Source organism: Nelumbo lutea, chromosome 8, assembly GCF_056320005.1.
Source record: "Nelumbo lutea isolate HS-2025 chromosome 8, American lotus-T2T, whole genome shotgun sequence".
NCBI classification, from domain to species: Eukaryota; Viridiplantae; Streptophyta; class Magnoliopsida; order Proteales; family Nelumbonaceae; genus Nelumbo; species Nelumbo lutea.
In genome coordinates this window covers 16,575,524-16,593,818 of record NC_142691.1, presented here as the reverse complement: position 1 = coordinate 16,593,818, position 18,295 = coordinate 16,575,524, and the positions used below count along the sequence as shown (strand labels likewise).

Below are 18,295 nucleotides of genomic sequence, written 5' to 3'. Positions count from 1 at the left end.
GTCAAAAGAAAACTTTCCTCCAGAAAACAGTAAACAGTGTATCCGGGCAAATGGTTTGAACTTGAATTAGGCATTGAAAGTGATGATAGAGGATGGATGATATAACCATGGACCATGGAAACATGCTTTTTATTTTTGCTCCTTTCGTTGATGTCTGACTCATCCAAAGCCAAATATAAATGGGAGTTCCACTAATGGAGACTAAAGCTACAAATGGAGATTCAAAAATTTCCTTCTCTCATACATAGAAGGCTGTAGCTATTGAGTAGTGGTGGGTTCCATCCTTTAATTTATAGGGCCTCACAAAAGGAGCAATTCTGTTCTAAAAGTTCAATATGATCACATCAAAGCAAAAGCCTCTTGGTCTTATAAGTATGAGATAGGCCCAAGTGGTGCTTAAGTGTATACTTTTTTTTTTCTTTGCATTTTTACATACGAAGAACTCGATCTAACATTTTAACCATTTCTGTTTATTCGGAGTGTAATTTTATTTGTACTGATACAAATGTATAAGGTTCTGTAAAAATTCAGCACAAATACAAATATATCTACTTCATAAAAATTTTAATACTTTAATATTGTAATGATAATTTCCTATTTTTGCCAAATGATTTTTAGTTGTAATAGATACAAATATGAATATCTACCTTTAAATGGATACAGACTTTGCTCTTATTTTAAATGCAAACATATTTTGAAATCTGTATTTGATGCCATTTTCAATATACAAATGCATTTTTATCAAACATTGCAACACGGAACTAGAGTGAACTGGCATTTTCATTTTTTCTAAACAAAGCCTAAGGTTCCATTTGAGAAGAGTGCAAATGCGGACAGTGTATATATGCACTCTGATTCAATTTTAGTAGTATTTGATAAGAATGAACTTATATATTAAAAGTGACAGTTTCCACAAATTTCAAGACATGTTTACATCCAAAATATAATCTAAGTATAGATAGGAAAAATGAAGTAAAATTTTACACTCAAATTGAACAATGTTACAAAAAGATTTTGGAAATTTGTATTTACACCCATTATAACTAAAACTTGTTGAAGAATTGTGATTCAGCCTAGGGTTAGAATTTATAGGTTCATAGGTGCCAACTCAGAATTGATGCCAATTTAAGGGCAGATATAAATGCATAAAATATGAGTTTTTGACCTTTCAGATGTTTATAGTGAAAGTAAAAAATCTGAATTAAACCTGTCCGTACTTCATAAATTTATCGATGCAAAATTAAACCAACAGTGAAGTTGCATGAATGGCAATGTACTCTACGTATTTATATTTGTACTCTATTTACATATTCCCAAAAGTAGCAAGGATGTAAGTGAAATTGCACAGCCACAGCATATAAAGCCCTCGATAAAAGAAATAGTACAAAATCCGACGGTTGTCACCAGTCAATCCAATCAACATTTACCCGAGAAATTACCTTAGTGGGACCCAGTAGATGATGCTTCCAGGTGGCTAGGAATCATGTAGACTGTGGACATTCGTTCGTCATCATGCATATTCTTTTTCCCATTTTTTGTCTTTAAAGAATTATGGGTGGCATTTCTGTAATATGAACGGAAAACGAAGCCTGATTTCTCGAAGAAAATTCAAAATTCTGCTGTGTTTAAACTGTGCCTAGCTGGCAGTTTCCGAAGCAACTGGTCTCTCGACTAGAGCTAAAGACTTCCCGATTCGTACCGAGTTCTGAGTCCTGAGTCCGGACTCCTGATTGACTCCCCACTTGTTCAGTTGTTCTGGTGCAACAGTTTTCATTCAGCGGGACAATCAGTCCATGATTTCGTACATCTATAAGCAAGTTAATTTGGTGTAACAATCAAGTCAATGAATACGAAACCATAGATACGGAATCATTTGTACGACGTCATTATTTAATAATCTAACCGATAGAAATTTGAAATGTAGTACATTCATACGTAATCAGAGCACTAAATCGTAGACGATGGATTTTAAGTTTTAACTGGGGTAAAAGTATTCATTAGAGTTGGCTCATTGGCTGTGCCGCTGTGGTTAGCGCGCGCGCGAGAAGGCCAGAAATTCTCTCTCTCTCTCTCTCTCTCTCTCTCTCTCTCTCTCTCTCTCTTAATTGTGGATTGACTTGTAAAGGGAAGAAAAAAATTGAAGGATGAAAATATAAAAAATGCGAACGATGCCGACGACTCAACCAAACCAGAATCATTCACCTTTCTTTCTTTGATTGTTTGGTCTCAGACAGGGGCAGTGTCCAGAGCGAAGCCTTCTTTCCGTCTCCTCTCATCTGTTTCTCTGTTGATCCAGGTTGAGGTGAGTTTGAGTTCTCTGATCTCTCTTCGATTCGCTGTTCTTTGATTCGCTTTGGTTACTGAATTGGAACGAATGGGAACGGCTTTTTTTTTTGTTTTTTTTTTCTTTTGGTTGCTCGAATAACGAAGGCACTGTAGATTTTGTGTTCTATGTGTTCTGTTTGATTAGATCTTGACTGGAACTAATATTTTTTCCGTTGATTATTTGATTTATTTTTGTTCATATGTTTCCTCTTGATTAATGTTTTGCTTACATTTCTCTTACCTGCTTTTCAACCGAAGGGCGTTTCAGTGTTTAATGTTTATATGATGTGATGGTAGATCAGGATCAGAAGTTTAGTGTCGATTAGGGAGCTTTTCTCGTAGTTGTTGTTGTTTTTTTTTTTTTGTTTCGAACAATTTATTGTCGTTTTGGATCCAGTGATAGGATTGGTAATGCGAATTTCGATTTTGACTTCAGGAATCCATATGAGTTTGTGAGAATTGTAGGTGTTCATTTTACTTGCAATGGCTTTCTGAGAATATCGTTGTTTGATTCAATAGCAGTATTCTATGTTTCAAAAGTTACTCTAATCGACGAGATAGATACGTTCCAAATAGAAGTTTGGAATAATTAAGTGAATTGGTTGGTGTGGTTATTCCATATTATTCCTATTCACTATTTAGTTGTATTAATTTCACGGGAACTGTACATTTGGTAAAGAAAATTGCTAGATTGGTTCTAGAAGCAATGCTTGTCTGTTCTGTCTTTGTAGAAAATTGATTCGGAGAGAGGATGTCTGGAGGAGGTACGCAGAGGAGCTTGAGGAAAGCTCTAGGAGCCATCAAGGACTCCACAACCGTTGGATTAGCCAAAGTTAACAGTGATTACAAGGTGTGACAAGGGCATATGCTCATGAGAATTGCTGCAGGACTGGATTTTTCTGAGTTTTTAAATGGTATATTTTGAACTTTGCAGGAATTAGACATTGCTATTGTTAAGGCCACAAATCATGTTGAACGCCCTGCAAAAGAAAAACACATAAACGGTGAGTGAGCACCTCTCTCCTGTTTCAGTTTCCTATGTGGGGTTTCTACCTCAAAATGTGAATGGCTTCTTGTGCCTTGGGATTGATAATCTCCCATTCGTGAAAAATCTTTGTTTGTTTGTACCTTTTCTTAATGTTGATTCTTGTCATTACATTTCACAAGAAGCTACCCCATATTTGGTTTCTATTATTACTTCATATTTTGCTATTGGATGTGCGGACTTCACTAGTTCCTGTTATTGCTCAAGTTTTTATTTTCGTATTTATTTTCTCATAAAAGGATTTTGTTTTCGCTTTCGTTATCTCTACAAGAAAACGTTGTAACCTTACTGAAGGAGTATTAAAGATAAGTTCTTGAAAAATGTTCTGATGCATGCTGTAACATTGGTAAATCTGATTCTGTGATCCCGCTCTATAGGCTCTGTACCAGATTCTGTGTTTCATGGAATTGTTCACTTCTGCTTAGATTTTTTTTTCCAGCATATGAGAAGTAAAGTAACTGACGAGTTAGGATCTATACATTTTTCTTTGTTTTACAGCTATTTTTGCTGCAATTTCAGCGACAAGGCCTAGGGCTGATGTTGCCTACTGCATTCATGCTCTTGCCAGGCGACTTGCCAAGACACATAACTGGGCGGTATGTGAATTGTGGCAATCATATTGTATGCTGGACTAACTAAACATGGAGGGAAAGATGCTTTTAATGCATGTTCTTTTACCAAAAAAAAAAAAAAACCGCAAGAAGCATGGGTGATTTACTTTAGAGTTCAACATGCGAAGAATGTTGGACATATGTGGAGAAAGCAATATATATTTTTTCTCCTGAGATTGATTGTATCTCTTGTAACATCACTTAATGATGTAGCCTTCTGTCTTCTATTCTTCTTATTTTTTTCTTTCTTCCAAACTAAACAGTTCAAAGATGATAGAACTCGATTAAGATACACAAAATAGAGGAACTGCTGATGGGTAAGTTGGTGTATATCATGAATCATCACCATCAAAGTGAAAAAGATTCTCTGTGTTCATCTAGATAATTTCTGTTCCACCATTCAATTCTGTTCAGGGCTCTTCTTGTGCAATTTGCCTTCAAATCCTTTCTTACTGTCTATCACAACAATGTTTTTGCCCTTATCCTTTTAGAAGCTTGAACCTACAATTCTGGTTAGTGGTTCTGTGCTCAGGATAGGATTCTTTTTATGATCTGATAGGTTAACCCTCTTCACACTAAACAGATACAAATACAGTCAACTCAGCTTGGGTTAAGAAATCTTTTTTGGCCATTTAGGTCCACACATGGATGCTTGCATATTTGGGTTACTGTGTTATTTTAGTGGACCTGTTTGGTAATATCCAAATATTGTATATTGCGTACAATGATAGAGGTACAAGCGTATAACCTTGAGGTTAGTGTAGCAACCTAATATTATAAATTCTGCATAGAAGAGGAAGTAACTGGAAATGCGAAAGATGGGAATATGGAAAAAGAGACAAAACCCTAATCCAGGGGTTGGTATCAGCAACTACGGCAGAGAAGGATAAAATTTCAAAATCTTTTCTTCATACACCATTTTCAAGGAACGGAATTTCTTGACCATTTTTATAGGATACAATGGCCTTCTTGACCATTGTTGTCAAGGTCCTAAATTGAGGTCGCAAGGTGCCAACCAGCTGGTTGGTAAGGTCTCCTGCTGGTTGTAGTGGAGACTTGGGATCGAATCCCGCCTGCACCTGGGTGGGGGGGATATGGGTCGGGGGATGGGCTACCCCGTTGTCATTGTGTAGCCCTTCAGAAGATATAAAAAAAAAGGTCCTAAATTGAGGTTGGGTTGATGATAGAGCATCATACCTCCTAGGTGACTAGGTATGAATATAATTGTTATTCAAAAAATCTTGGTGAGTTAGTCTTCCTTCCCTAGATGGTATGACAAAAGGAAGGTATGAAAACATTAAAGTGCATAAAAGAATTACAAATTAAAAGTAGAATTAAAACAACATCACACAACTTATGAAAAATTAGGGGATGGATACAAAAGGAAGATATAAAGAGAAAGTTTATGTGTATGTTAAATCAAAGAATAGGGGAAAACGGCATATGAAGGGATGCATCCCTTGTTATTTTTGAATGACATTGAAATATAGAAGTTAGAAGGTGTGAATGTTAACTGCATGGAAAAAAGAGAAAAAAGAAGGGTAGAACACTTATTCTGGTCACAACTAGAAAGACGGGGGTGATTACAGAGGATTTAAAGAAAAAGAACAACTGAAAGAGTAAAGCCACAATGGGATTCCCTACAAGCAAAAACTGTGAAAGCATGGGAATCCCTCCACGCATTGTGAACATCTCCCCATGAATTTAACATAAATGTATGGGGGATATTCCCAATGTGTGGATGGATGCTTTGTGAGCAGAGTTTTTGCTTGCAAGAGATCTAGGCTCAGTAAAGCCCAATTTATAGTCCTCTAAGTTTAGAACTAGCCTTTCACAGTACCCTTTTACACCCCTTCCTTATTTATACAATATGGCATGGTTTGTTGCACTACACCTAAAATTATATCTCCCATATGGAAACACTAAGGCTATGTTTGGATTGTGGGAAGGGAAGGGATAAAAAAGGAATATTCTTGAATGTTTTTTTCCTTCCCATGTTGGGTTTGTGAGATGTTATGAGATGGGATAGGAAATACCTGGGATTGTAGTTCTCAATTTTTTGCAAGTGGGCTACACCATTTTTGTATGAAAATTTGGGAAAGGATTTAGGAAACCCTGACTTACTCTTTGAACAACCCCAAAAAGAAACATAATACAATAATCAAAGAAAATTCAAAATAAAAGAAATAAAAGAAATAAAAGAAAATGTCTATAGAATTTAGTATGCCCTATTGGAGCTTCCTTGGTTGTTCAAATAGTAAGTAAGGGTTTAGGAAGTCCTGACTTACTCTTTCAGCAACCTCAAAAAGAAACATTATACAAGAAGCAAAGAAAATACAAAATAAAAGAAAATGTCTATAGAATTTAATATGCCCCATTGGAGCTTCCTTGGTTGTCTCTCTTCCCAACATGGACTCATAGAAATCTAAATTATCTAATTGATCAAAAGGCCCATTGACTTCGACCTTTGGATGTTATGGGTCACCATCCGGCAGTAGTTATAGGCAGCAACACGCACAGCAGTGGCACCGCACGTCAGTGGCACCATGGCGTGCAGCACGCACCGCCAGGCAGCAGCACGCACCGCCAGGCAGCAGCGCACACCGCATGGTAGCACGCATCGCGCACACGCCAGGCACCGCACGGCAGCGGCACCATGAGCCGCGTGCACGCACCCAGTAGCAACAATAGAGCGGGGCCCACACGACAGTTCATAGGGGTGGGCCCACCCTTATTTGGACACGTCAAGCCAACTCGCCGCCAGCTTATCTTATCCCTTATCCGTTATCTTATCTTATCCTTATCTTATTTTATCTTCTTAAGTAAGAGTTATGAGTTTTAGTTTGAGTAGGAAATTAGGAGTTTTAGTTTGAGTTGGATTACCCTAGCCTAGCCAAATCTAACAAGGAATTCTCTTCTGTAATCTCCTATTTAAGGAGCTATGAATTGAAATAAAGGCATTCAGTTTTCGCAGTCAAGAAAGAGAGTGAGGAGAGTTCGGGTGGTCTCTTGGACAAATCACCCATTAGGAGAGTTCGAGTGATCTCTTGGACAAATCACCCACGCGATTGCCACCATAGGGTCTGTATGCAAGGCCAAGGGCAAGGGAAGATAGGAGTCTCTCCCGGTGGACCGACCCGTGACGAGATCCTACGCGCGGGACCATAACATTTTGGTATCAGAGCCAAACGTCATGGGCGATATGGAGCAGTTGTCTTCCAAGGTCCATGAACTGGAACACCAACTTGCAGAGACCAGCATGGAAGTACGTGAGGTCAAAGATGATGTCCGGAAGCTTCGACGCTTGTTGGAGACATTCTTAGCCAATAGGGAAAGAAACTCAGAAGGGACCGCCACCAACAACAGCCGCAGTCCGGACTGGGCAGAGGCATCAAGCAAACAACAGATCGCTGCCCCTACATCCGCAGTTATTTCCAAGGATTAACGCACGGAGGATGAAACTGTAAAGTCTTCTCTTTTGGCCGGGGACAATGTCACGAACATTATAGTAGAACCTGCAGAATGCGCTCCTTTGACGGAGACAGGTGGGCTTGGCGATGTTGCTGGGGCTTTACTGAAGGCCTTGGTTCGGCATGGACATAGAGTTATGGTTGCGGCACCACAGAATGGTAACTATGCAGAAATCCAAGAAACAGGAGTGCGCAAGAGATGTAAGGTGGAGGGGCAGGATATAGAGGTAACTTTCTCTCAAGCTTATACTGATGGCATGGATTTTGTGTTCATAGAAAGCCCTATGTTCCGCAATATTGAGAAAAATACATATGGGGGAGGCTGAGGGGATATTTTAAAATGCATGGTTCGCTTCTGTAAGGCTGCTCTTGAGGTTCTCTTTTGTAAGTATACCCGGTGCGTTCTTGTGATCCACAACAAAGCACACCGGGGCCGTGGTCCAGTACAAGATTTTTGTTATGTGGATCTTCCACAAAACTACTTCAAACTATATGACCCAAGAGGCGGGGAACACTTCAATGTCCTTACGGCTGGACTGAGTGCAGTAGATCGTGTAGTCACTGTAAGCCATGGTTACGCCTGGGAGCTGGAAACTAAAGAAGGTGGCTGGGGTCTGCATCAAATAATCCAGCTTTATGCACTAAGATGCGGGGCAGTCCATGTTGTTCATACTGTTGGTGGACTGAGAAATAGTGTGCAACCGTTTGATCCATTCGTAGAGTCCCAAGCCATGTATCCGGAATACGAGCTCAAGGACAAGCTCGTAGTTTGGGAGGGGTGTAATGTTATGGGTCACCATCCGGCAACAGTCATAGGCAGCAACACGCACAGCAGCGGCACGACAGCGGCACCATGGCGCGCAGCACGCACCGCGCACACGCCAGGCACCGCACGGCAGCGGCACCATGAGCCGCGCGCATGCACCCAGCAGCTGTAGCAGAGCGGGGCCCACACGACAGCTCACAGGGGTGGGCCCACCCTTATCTAGACACGTCAAGCCAACTTGCCGCCAACTTATCCCTTATCCCTTATCCCTTATCTTATCTTATCCTTATTTTATCTTCTTAAGTAAGAGTTATGAGTTTTAGTTTGAGTAGGAAATTAGGAGTTTTAGTTTGAGTTGGATTACCCTAGCCTAGCCGAATCCAACAAGGAATTCTCTTCTGTAATCTCCTATTTAAGGAGCTACGAATTGAAATAAAGGCATTCAGTTTTCACAGTCAAGAAAGAGAGTGAGGAGAGTTCGGGTGATCTCTTGGACAAATCACCCATTAGGAGAGTTTGGGTGATCTCTTGGACAAATCACCCACGCGATTGCCACCATAGGGTCTGTATGCAAGGCCAAGGGCAAGGGAAGACAGGAGTCTCTCCCGGTGGACCGACCCGTGACGAGATCCTACGCGTGGGACCATAACATTGGATTTGGCCTTGGTTGTCTCACTTCCCAACAATTTCCAGTGCATACCCTTCTATTTGGGTTAATAATTCTACGTTAAGTAGCATTTGGTAGTATTTTCTTTCAAGGTTCAACATCATGTCTTGAATTAATTATCCTCCAACTCATAAGTGTGTAATTGTAGTCTTAGATCCTTGAGTAAGCTAGCATGTGGCTGTTAAACCTACTCCCCCCCCCCCCCCCCTCAAAAAGGGAAAAAAGCAAAGCATTTTATATTCCAGCAATTGCTTAAGTTAATAGGCAACATTGTAAGGACAAATATTGTGCCCAACTTACATTGATAATTGTTCTTCTGAAGATACATTTGCTTAAATCTTTACTTTTAGTATCATCTTGCCCATCCTAAACTATAATGCCAACATATCATTGTATGGGTTTTTAATACCTGCGGGTCCATAGAATCTGCTTCAGTTCTTATGTGTAAATGCTACTGCCATATTTTATAGCAGTGAGTGCCCTTCATCCAGCTTGTAGGAATATATGAACATAGGTGCGAATTCATGCATAAATACAGAAGTGAGGATCTATATCTGTTTATTTATCAAAAAAAAAAAAATTATCCTATCTGTTCAGCTTCCTTGTAATTCACAAATGAATGTTAGAAAGGTGAGTAGCAAGCCACTTTATTAGCAGTGACAGCTTATCATCGTTTTTGAGAACATTCGGATAAAAGGGAAAGCTTTATGATGGGTATTGATTCTTTGATAAAAAAGAGGCATTGCTGGTGGTAGTTTCCATGTTTCCATGTCTATGCCTATTGTTAGATTTCTATTCATGGGAGAAAAGTTATAGATAAATTATGGAGTGGCTAACATTCTACTAGTGATTAAAGTCTACATAAGAGTGATTAATCCTGATTGGTTTCTTCTGGGGTGGGGTGGGGTGGCGTGGGGTAGGGGGAAGTAAAATAATTCCAGTAGTTACTTATATCCTGTTTAGATCCTCCTAGTCTAAAACTCTAAATTTCTTTTAGAGAACTTCTGTTATCTTACTTTTATTCATATCCCGGAATTGAGAGACTTTGGCATTCTGAGTTGTGTAATAGGATAAATGTTTCTGTTGCTTTTTCTGCAGATTGAATGGGCGTGCCTCTTTATTATATATCCAGTATTACATGGATAACTAAATTATTCTATTGATAACAATGCACTGTATTCACTGTATGTGAGCTAGTGGTTACATCCACATTTTGGAAGTGCATATCTTGTAATTTGGCTGACAAAATGCTTTTGGTATTTAGGTGGCTCTGAAAACATTAATTGTTATACATCGCGCTTTGAGAGAAGTGGATCCCACTTTCCGTGAAGAGCTCATAAATTATGGAAGAAGCAGAAGCCACATGTTCAACATGTCTCATTTTAAGGATGATTCCAGTCCAAATGGTACTCAATTCTTCTGAGATATGCTCTGTATATTTTTTCTAAATGCAAGTAAGTTTGTTAGATGACATTTTTTTTTTGTTGCTCATATGTCCAGCATGGGATTACTCTGCATGGATCCGCACTTATGCTTTATTCTTAGAGGAGAAGCTGGAATGTTTCCGTGTCTTGAAGTATGATGTTGAGACAGATCACCCTGTAAGAACATTGTTCCATCATGGCCATACATTCTTAATTGTGAACCATTGAAATAATACCTTCCTGAATGAAGTTTACCCAAAATTCAGCAGGCCCAAAAAAAATCAAAGAAAGGAATAATTTTCATTTCAATGTTGACAAAGAATCAATTCCTTTTGTTTTACATACACCAATCTATGTTGCAGAGGAATGGGTGTTTATTTTCACATAAAAATCTATAAAATATAAATACCGAAGTGTCTTCCTAATTTTTTAAAGGTTTGAAACGTGTTATATGGCAGGTTTGTATTAAAAATGATTTTTCTCAAAAATTATAATTATTTTAATGATTTCCAATGTGATATTCTGGAAAAATGGTTAAAAGAAAACGATCCAAGAATACCTCTTTGGGTCATTTGTTAGATCTTATAATTAGGCAAATTTCCAGAAGGACCAGGTGTCTCAATGTGAAGTTCTCCTAAAATATCTCAAAGCTTATTTGAAAGCACAACAGACACTTGAAGCTCATGCTTCATTGATTGTGGCATGAAAAAAATAATATACCTTCAAGAGAGACGAGTGCTTTTTTCACACTTATTCATACTTACTTCCTATGAAAACCCCAACTAGTGGGTCCAACATCCATCTAAATGGTAACTTTTCTGAACAAAACCAACCTACTTATTGAATCAAATAGGAATAAAGGAAATGCCTTGATAGTGTGTTCAATTGAGCTGAGTGAGTCAAAGACGAGAGATGATATACAATAGCTTACTTGTTTTCCCCTTTTATTTTTTTTTTCCTTTTCTGGTTGAAAGGGCAAGAAAAGTCCACAAAATCCGTAGAAAAAGATGGGACACATATTACTGATTTAAAAGACCGTCCAAAAACCCAATAAATAAATAGATAGATGAGTTAATATTCATAGTGATTAAGAAGCAGCAAGGAAGGGAGCTTCATGTCCTGTGACTCCTGTCTCACAATCTAATATTCATAGTGACACTTAGCCCCCTGAACTTCGTTTTGCAACAAAGAGCCATCTGAACTTTTGGATTTCAGCACTTAGCCCCTACTTCATTAATGGGGTTGGTAGTGATGCTAAATACTAAGAACAATCTATCAAAATGATGAAAATGGGCATGCTAAAGCACAATTATTTTTTTCGGAATAGGTTACTGTGCTTCCAAACCCTTGCTGAAGAGGAAATAGAGTTCATCCATGCCCGTTTTTATCATTTTGGTAGCTTTTTCTCTCAGTCCATCAAGTCTTAAATGGGCAATTTTGTAATTTTACCTTCACCACCAACCACATTAACAGAATGGGGGTGGGGCGAAGTGTTGAAATCCAAAAGTTCAGGGTGGTAAGTGTCATCACTCCCTAAGTACAGGGTGGCAGTTTATAATTTACCTTATTTTTTATTTGTTACTGAAACTGATTTTTTTTTATTATTAAATGTGAATACTTTTCTTTAATGTTTTCTTATGGATGTCTTCCATTTACAAAAGTAGGGTGTGCCCCAGTACCCTTCCAGACCTTAGGAGCCTCAACAAGGGAAGAGGATGACATAGCAACCATGATAAAATGAATGTCTATTTCATTCTTTCTAAGAAAATAACATAATTGCAGAGAAAAAGAAATTGATTATTCTTTAATTTGGTAAAAGTGAATAGATTGCTACTTAGAGGCCATTACTTGGTGAAATGGTAAAATCTTGGGCTGGCAAGCATGAGAATGCAGGTTTAAGTTTGGGAGAAGCCACTTTGTGTAAAAGAGTCAAGTGTTAGGACCATATCCAGCCTACCCCTCCCAAGACCCCAGGTAGCTGGGACCAACTTTGGTACTGACCTTGTCTGCTACCTAGTGAGGGTAGGGTTCACTACTCTCTCTCTCTCTCTCTCTCTCTCTCCAAGAATTGTGTTGCTAGAATGGACTTTGTTATTGGAATCATCATTCGCCCCTTGTCAGGGGCTTGTGGTTAGGATGAAAGTTTCTTTACCTTGGGCTTACCCACTCAAGGAGGCCAAGCCTTGCTGCATCATGCACCTTATTTAGTCATAGATGTATCTCAAGATCCTCTAAGCTCTGGCTTACTCAAATTCTTTGAGTTCCAAACTCACATTATTTGGGGAAGTAGATGATTAATTCATGCACTTATTGTCTTGCATTTTGTTATCTTTGGTGCTGGTTAAGTTTTGGCTGTAGTACATCAATTTTATGTGGGAAATGGGTTGTGTTTATCATCCTTGCAAATAATTTGTTATGATGCTGACAGAGAACCAAGGACCTGGACACTGTTGAATTGCTTGAGCAATTGCCTGCTTTGCAACAGCTTCTTAATCGTGTACTTGGTTGTCAGGTAAATCTTTACAATTCACTTTTCATACTGAATGCGTTTAGATCTATGGTTCCCAGGTATGAGTGCTGACATGGATGTGGATATAGTATAGGAAACAGGGATGCAACTTCATATCCTAAGATCCCAATCATGGATAGACTATGGTTAATCCCATTTACTATATTAATATATAGTTTTTGAAGCTAAGTGTCATTTCTCTGTACTTATATCTTGTCAAATTTAATTAAATTCTTTTATATGCATATCTTTTATGTTGTGATTTTTTCATAGCATCTTACATACTTAAAAAGTGAATCCTATAAAATATACTCTAAAAAGTGTCCATGTTGTATAAATATTCTATGGAATGTGTATCATGTCCAAGACCCAGCCTACTATGCATGTATGAGTATCTGGGTATCATAGGTTTCATCCCACTTAGAAGTGCTTGGCTTTTATTTGCAGACTATGTTGCTTCTTTACAAGATATTTCAAACTGTAAATGTTTCTATACTTGGACTTCTTTTTCATATGGAAATATTTTTCATCTTGGAACTTATATGCAGCCCCAAGGAGCAGCAGTTTATAATTTTGTCATTCAGTTAGCAGTTTCAATGGTGAGTAAATTTTCTAGATTCTTTGCTTCCTTCTGTTAGCTTGGCTTAAATGACTTGCTAATTACATTTTTATGTCTTGTTTATTTTTCCATCTCAATAGGTTGCTTCAGAGAGCATTAAGATTTACCATGCTATTAGTGATGGCACAGTTAATTTGGTTGACAAGGTATGATTATTATTCTTCTCCATGAATGAACAGTTTGGTTATTTTGTAAATCAACCATAAATGAAAATTTTGATCATGACAGTTCTTTGAGATGCAACGACATGATGCTGTTAAGGCTCTTGATATATACAGGAGGGCAGGACAGCAGGTATATGTTCTTCATATATTAATTGTTCTTACAGTTATATTGCAACAAGAACATCCTATACTCATAAACCTTGCTAGTAGGGAGAATTTCCACATCTATTGCATTACTTCCCTCCTTACATTGCTTCGTGTCTATCAGGCAGAGAGACTATCAGAGTTCTATGAAATATGCAAGAGCCTTAATCTTGGGCGTGGAGAAAGGTTCATTAAGATCGAGCAGGTATTTCGTTCTCTATTGAGGCCTTCTATTGATGGGTTTTACTTTCTTTGTATCTATTAACTGTTTTTATCTTTTTCTCTTTAATCGCTATCAACTCAACATGTTTCATAGTTGCTTCATTGTAAATAATGCAGCCGCCTGCATCATTTATAACAGCCATGGAAGAATACGTGAAAGAAGCCCCCCGAGTTTCCACAGTTCGCAAAGATCAGGTATGAAATTTCTCTTGGTAAATATGAATAGAAATAATTTCATTCGAATGGGTAGAGAATGGAAACAACTTCCATAAATGATGAATGCCATTAAATTCAGTACCAGGAATCACAGTAAATGCTTTACATTTGTTTATGGATTCACCCTCTCCATTTGGCTTGTCAATAGTGATGAACTGATGATAGTGTTTCTCATGCTGTCAGAGGGAAAAGAAATGTTCTCAATATAATATGACATGTGTGCTTTCCTTGGGTTTGTTTCTTTTTCCCCAAAATTGAGTAAATGAGGTGAACCTGTGGAATTGTTTTAAGCCACTTCCTATTATATCTTTCGGATCTCTGTGGCTACAAACAAAATCTAACACACAGGAACTTTGTTGAATATCACTTCCTATTAGAACTACATGGTGTTTTCATGCCATTTGCTATAAAAAAGTGCAATGTGCAGACAAACTAGATACAATGAGTATGGACCATATCAAGGCAATGCAGACTGTCCCCCCCCAAACTTGGATATGATCCTATTGTTTCTCTTCTCCCTGTCTCTTTCTGTCTCTCATATGCTACACATTTCTATGATTAGGAAGAAAATCTTTTGGAGAAAATTGTCTTTTTTATTGCACAAAAATGGAACCTTTTTTTATTTACTTTAAACTCACCATATCTTGTTTATTTTTTCTCATGTAAGGTTGTTGATAAAATTGATGCTCCAAAGGTGGTATTGGCTATAGAATATAAGAAGGTCCCTGAGGTGCAGGAGGAACGTCCACCATCCCCACCAAAACCTGAACCAGGGAAAGTTGAAGCTCCTGTTTCTGAACCACCAGATCTGTTGGTATTTTTTTTCAACCTGCTTTCTTCACTGCATTCAACCTGATCCTGTTTTAAAATTTGGGGTTTTAACTGGAATCTCCTGGAGTCTCTCTATGAATATTGCTTACTTGGTTAATAGGGTTTGAATGATCCCATCCCTGAAGCATCAGAACTGGATCAGAAAAATGCTCTGGCTCTGGCGATTGTTCCAGTTGGTAAGTTGTTCATTAACATAACTAGTAGAATTAGTTGGCTGGCTCTTGTTGTGAAGGGTTTCTTCTCTGATTCTTGTTTTGTATATAATCAATCCCCTCTCAGCATTGGAACAATAGAGAAACAAACTGAACTTGAATAGTTGATGTAGGATGTGAATTCAATACTTTTTTTTTAGGTTGGCGAATTCAACGCTTTAGGTAATTAGATCATAAAGAACATGAACCGTGTAAATTGCCCTTGCTTTTTTAATAGACAAACTTTGTTTTCCAATGTTAAAGGTAAAAGGACACAATTGTCAAGTTGTCTATTACATCTGGATAAATCCAGTCAAATCTGGGTCAAGTATCCATAATAATGGAGTCTTTATTATCTTGCTTTGAAATTGGGTTCAATTTCCAGTTGATTATGGAGTTTTGAACGATTGGAAAGTTTTGTCTCATGATATTTGTGGTGGTGGTTGCAGCTGATTCATCAACAACTATCCCTTCTGCTGCCCCTAATCCTATGAATGGAACTACAGGCTGGGAATTGGCACTTGTAACTGCCCCAAGTTCAAACGAAAGTGCTACAGCTGCAAGCAAACTGGTATCATTCCTATGTTCTGTATTTTGTTCCTATAACAAGTTTCTTATTGGACTATTCACCATTCTACTGTTACCCTGGATCTTAGTAGCAAGATGTAGTTCCTCTACAATATACCCAAGATCCCAAGTGATGTCCTCTTGGTGTTTAAACATAATACCATTTTCCACAGAAGCAAGAATGCTCTATACTAGGTTGGTGATGAGTTTCTTTAGGATAGGTGACAAAGTCATTATGATATGAGATGCTTTGTTTACCTGTCAGACAGATCAGACATGATGAGGATGGTTGGGACCTACCTCTTTTTCTGCTTCACACAGTAGTTGTATTCATCATTGATGGTCCAACTAGGGAGACCTAGTACAAAAGTGGAGCTGATTGGGTGTAGGACCAACTTCTCTTCATAGTGTTCATGTACAGGGATAAGTCAATTGGATGTTTACGCCATCTAATTTTATTTTATCTCTATCCCAAGAGTTGCCGTTATTTGGAAACAGACTTACTGGAATCCCGAGAATCCCCATGCATCTGTCCAAGAAAAGGAAAAAATGTGTTTTTTTCCCATCCTCAAAGTAGTGTTTATGGCGTATGAATCTAAAAAAAAAAAATAGTGTTAGCTTTTGGGGTAACACTCCCTAATCCCTCCCCCAAACGACCAAAGCACATCCAAACCCCCCCTCCCCCCCCAAAAAAAATAATAATAAAAAAATAAATATAAGAATACACATAAAAATGATGTTCCATCAGTTTTGTACTAATGTTTTAACTTGCTAAAAAGGCTGGAGGGCTGGACAAACTTACGTTGGACAGCTTATATGATGATGCAATTAGACGAGCTAACCAAACTGCCAGCTACAATCCGTGGGAGCCAATGCCAATGACGGGACCCATAATGCAACAACCAGCGCATGATCCATTCTTTGCCTCCAATGCCGTGTCTGCGCCACCCTCCGTTCAGATTTCAGCAATGGCCCAGCAACGGCAGGCTTTCATGTTGCAACAACAACAGCAACAGATGATGATGATGGGCCCACAACAGCAACAGCCTTTAAATCCTTTTGGTAATCCATATGGAGGAGCTGGGGTCCACCCATATGGTTCTGGTGTGCCTGTGCAAACCTACAATCCCTATACCGGCCTTATTTAGAACTGTTGAGTGGCTAATGTTGTTTTCTGGTAACACGAGCATGGGATGGTGAATGACGACAGGTGAGAGAGACGATTATGTAACATATGTATGTGTAGTTCCTAGAATGGGATTGTTGTCTGGTTATTAGCCAGGGGGGAGAGAGTTTTGGGTATTGCCTTATTGATTATTCTATGAGAAAATAGTTCCTAATAATGTTTCCAAGATTATGTAACCTGCATTTCTTTCTTAATGATTAAGCAGGAAGCTCAATTCTTTTCTTTGTTGAGAATTTGGTTCACTTTTCACAGCCAATGATTTGCTGACACCCCCCCCCCCCCAAAAAAAAAAAAAGGAAAAAAGGAAAAGCGCTGAAGATTTGTACTCGTGTGATTGTCTTATATATGAATGAATGATGGATTTGTCTTTGATTGTAAATAGACGAGAAAAGATTCAAGACTGTACAGAAAATTACTGCCTCTACATTAGCAAGAAAGAGCTCTTGAAATGAATGGTGCTGGTTTGTTGCAAGGGGAAGATCACTTAACCCCGGATTCCCGGTCTCATATGCTAATCGACAGACCGACACGTGTTCACTGATTGAACGTGCTCCTCACGTGAGGGGGAGCTTATTAAATTGCCATCGTTAAAACTTCAGAGCCCTCTCTCTCTTTTGGCTAAATAACCGATTATGGTTCTAACTTCTAAGCTTTTAAACAATGGTATTAAGTTAAAATAGTTTTTTTCCTTGGTAGAAACAGGAGTAGTTACAACTTACACATAACGGGGTGGTTCGGCCCCCAGCATCCGCTCTACAAATGGAAACTAAATCAACAGGGACGTCAAGCGGGCAGAAATGGATGGGAGTGTTGCGAGAATAGATTTCCCGATCAGCCCAGTCCGTAGCTTTGTTTGCTAGATCCCGAACTCTAGCAACTGGCTCATTTTGTGGCATTCTTCAATGATAGTCTTCAATTTCCATGGGATTTCGGTATTCCAGTTGATACAAGAAATGATCAAGAGGGAATCACCCTCAATAGTAATAGGGGAGTTAGCAAAGTTTAGCGCCATATTGTGGGCTTCCTAAGCCACTCAAGCTTCAAAAAAGTTACTGATGGTGATTCCCATATAATAAGCCTTAACCTCGAGGACTTCATTATAGTTGTTTCAGGCCACGCAGGCAATAACACACGTACCCTCACCAATGCGAGAAGCGTCAAAATTTATCTTGATCCCCTCCCCTTTTGGTGAGGTGAATTTTTCTCCAGGTAAAGTTTCTATCTTGCGTACTGCCTAACCCAAGGCTCTGTTGGATCTCCATGAATAGACACAAGGCACGATCAAGAGCAATTGGAGAGGGGAAATAGATCTTTCATTAAAGAGCTTATATTCCTGTT

General features: G+C 38.6%; 1 protein-coding gene across 1 annotated transcript; it reads left to right on the top strand.

The window, feature by feature from the left end:
* The first annotated feature begins 1,941 nt into the window (after positions 1-1,941).
* Positions 1,942-17,190, top strand: LOC148843016 (putative clathrin assembly protein At5g35200). Its single transcript, XM_088957499.1, has 16 exons — positions 1,942-2,302; positions 3,057-3,175; positions 3,260-3,329; positions 3,869-3,966; positions 10,149-10,290; positions 10,385-10,485; positions 12,737-12,820; positions 13,366-13,416; positions 13,517-13,582; positions 13,665-13,730; positions 13,869-13,949; positions 14,084-14,161; positions 14,850-14,996; positions 15,114-15,189; positions 15,654-15,775; positions 16,551-17,190. Exons 2-16 carry the CDS (start codon positions 3,077-3,079, stop codon positions 16,917-16,919), a joined length of 1,650 nt encoding a protein of 549 aa, XP_088813625.1. The 5' UTR covers positions 1,942-2,302; positions 3,057-3,076; the 3' UTR covers positions 16,920-17,190.
* Positions 17,191-18,295: the final 1,105 nt, after the last annotated feature.

Excerpts from the sequence above, each read along its gene's own strand:
- LOC148843016 (XM_088957499.1), top strand. The coding sequence starts at position 3,077 with ATGTCTGGAGGAGGTACGCAGAGGAGCTTGAGGAAAGCTCTAGGAGCC. Across the intron at positions 3,330-3,868 it reads AAAAGAAAAACACATAAACG|CTATTTTTGCTGCAATTTCA; the intron begins GTGAGTGAGCAC and ends TTTGTTTTACAG. Across the intron at positions 10,486-12,736 it reads ATGTTGAGACAGATCACCCT|AGAACCAAGGACCTGGACAC; the intron begins GTAAGAACATTG and ends TGATGCTGACAG.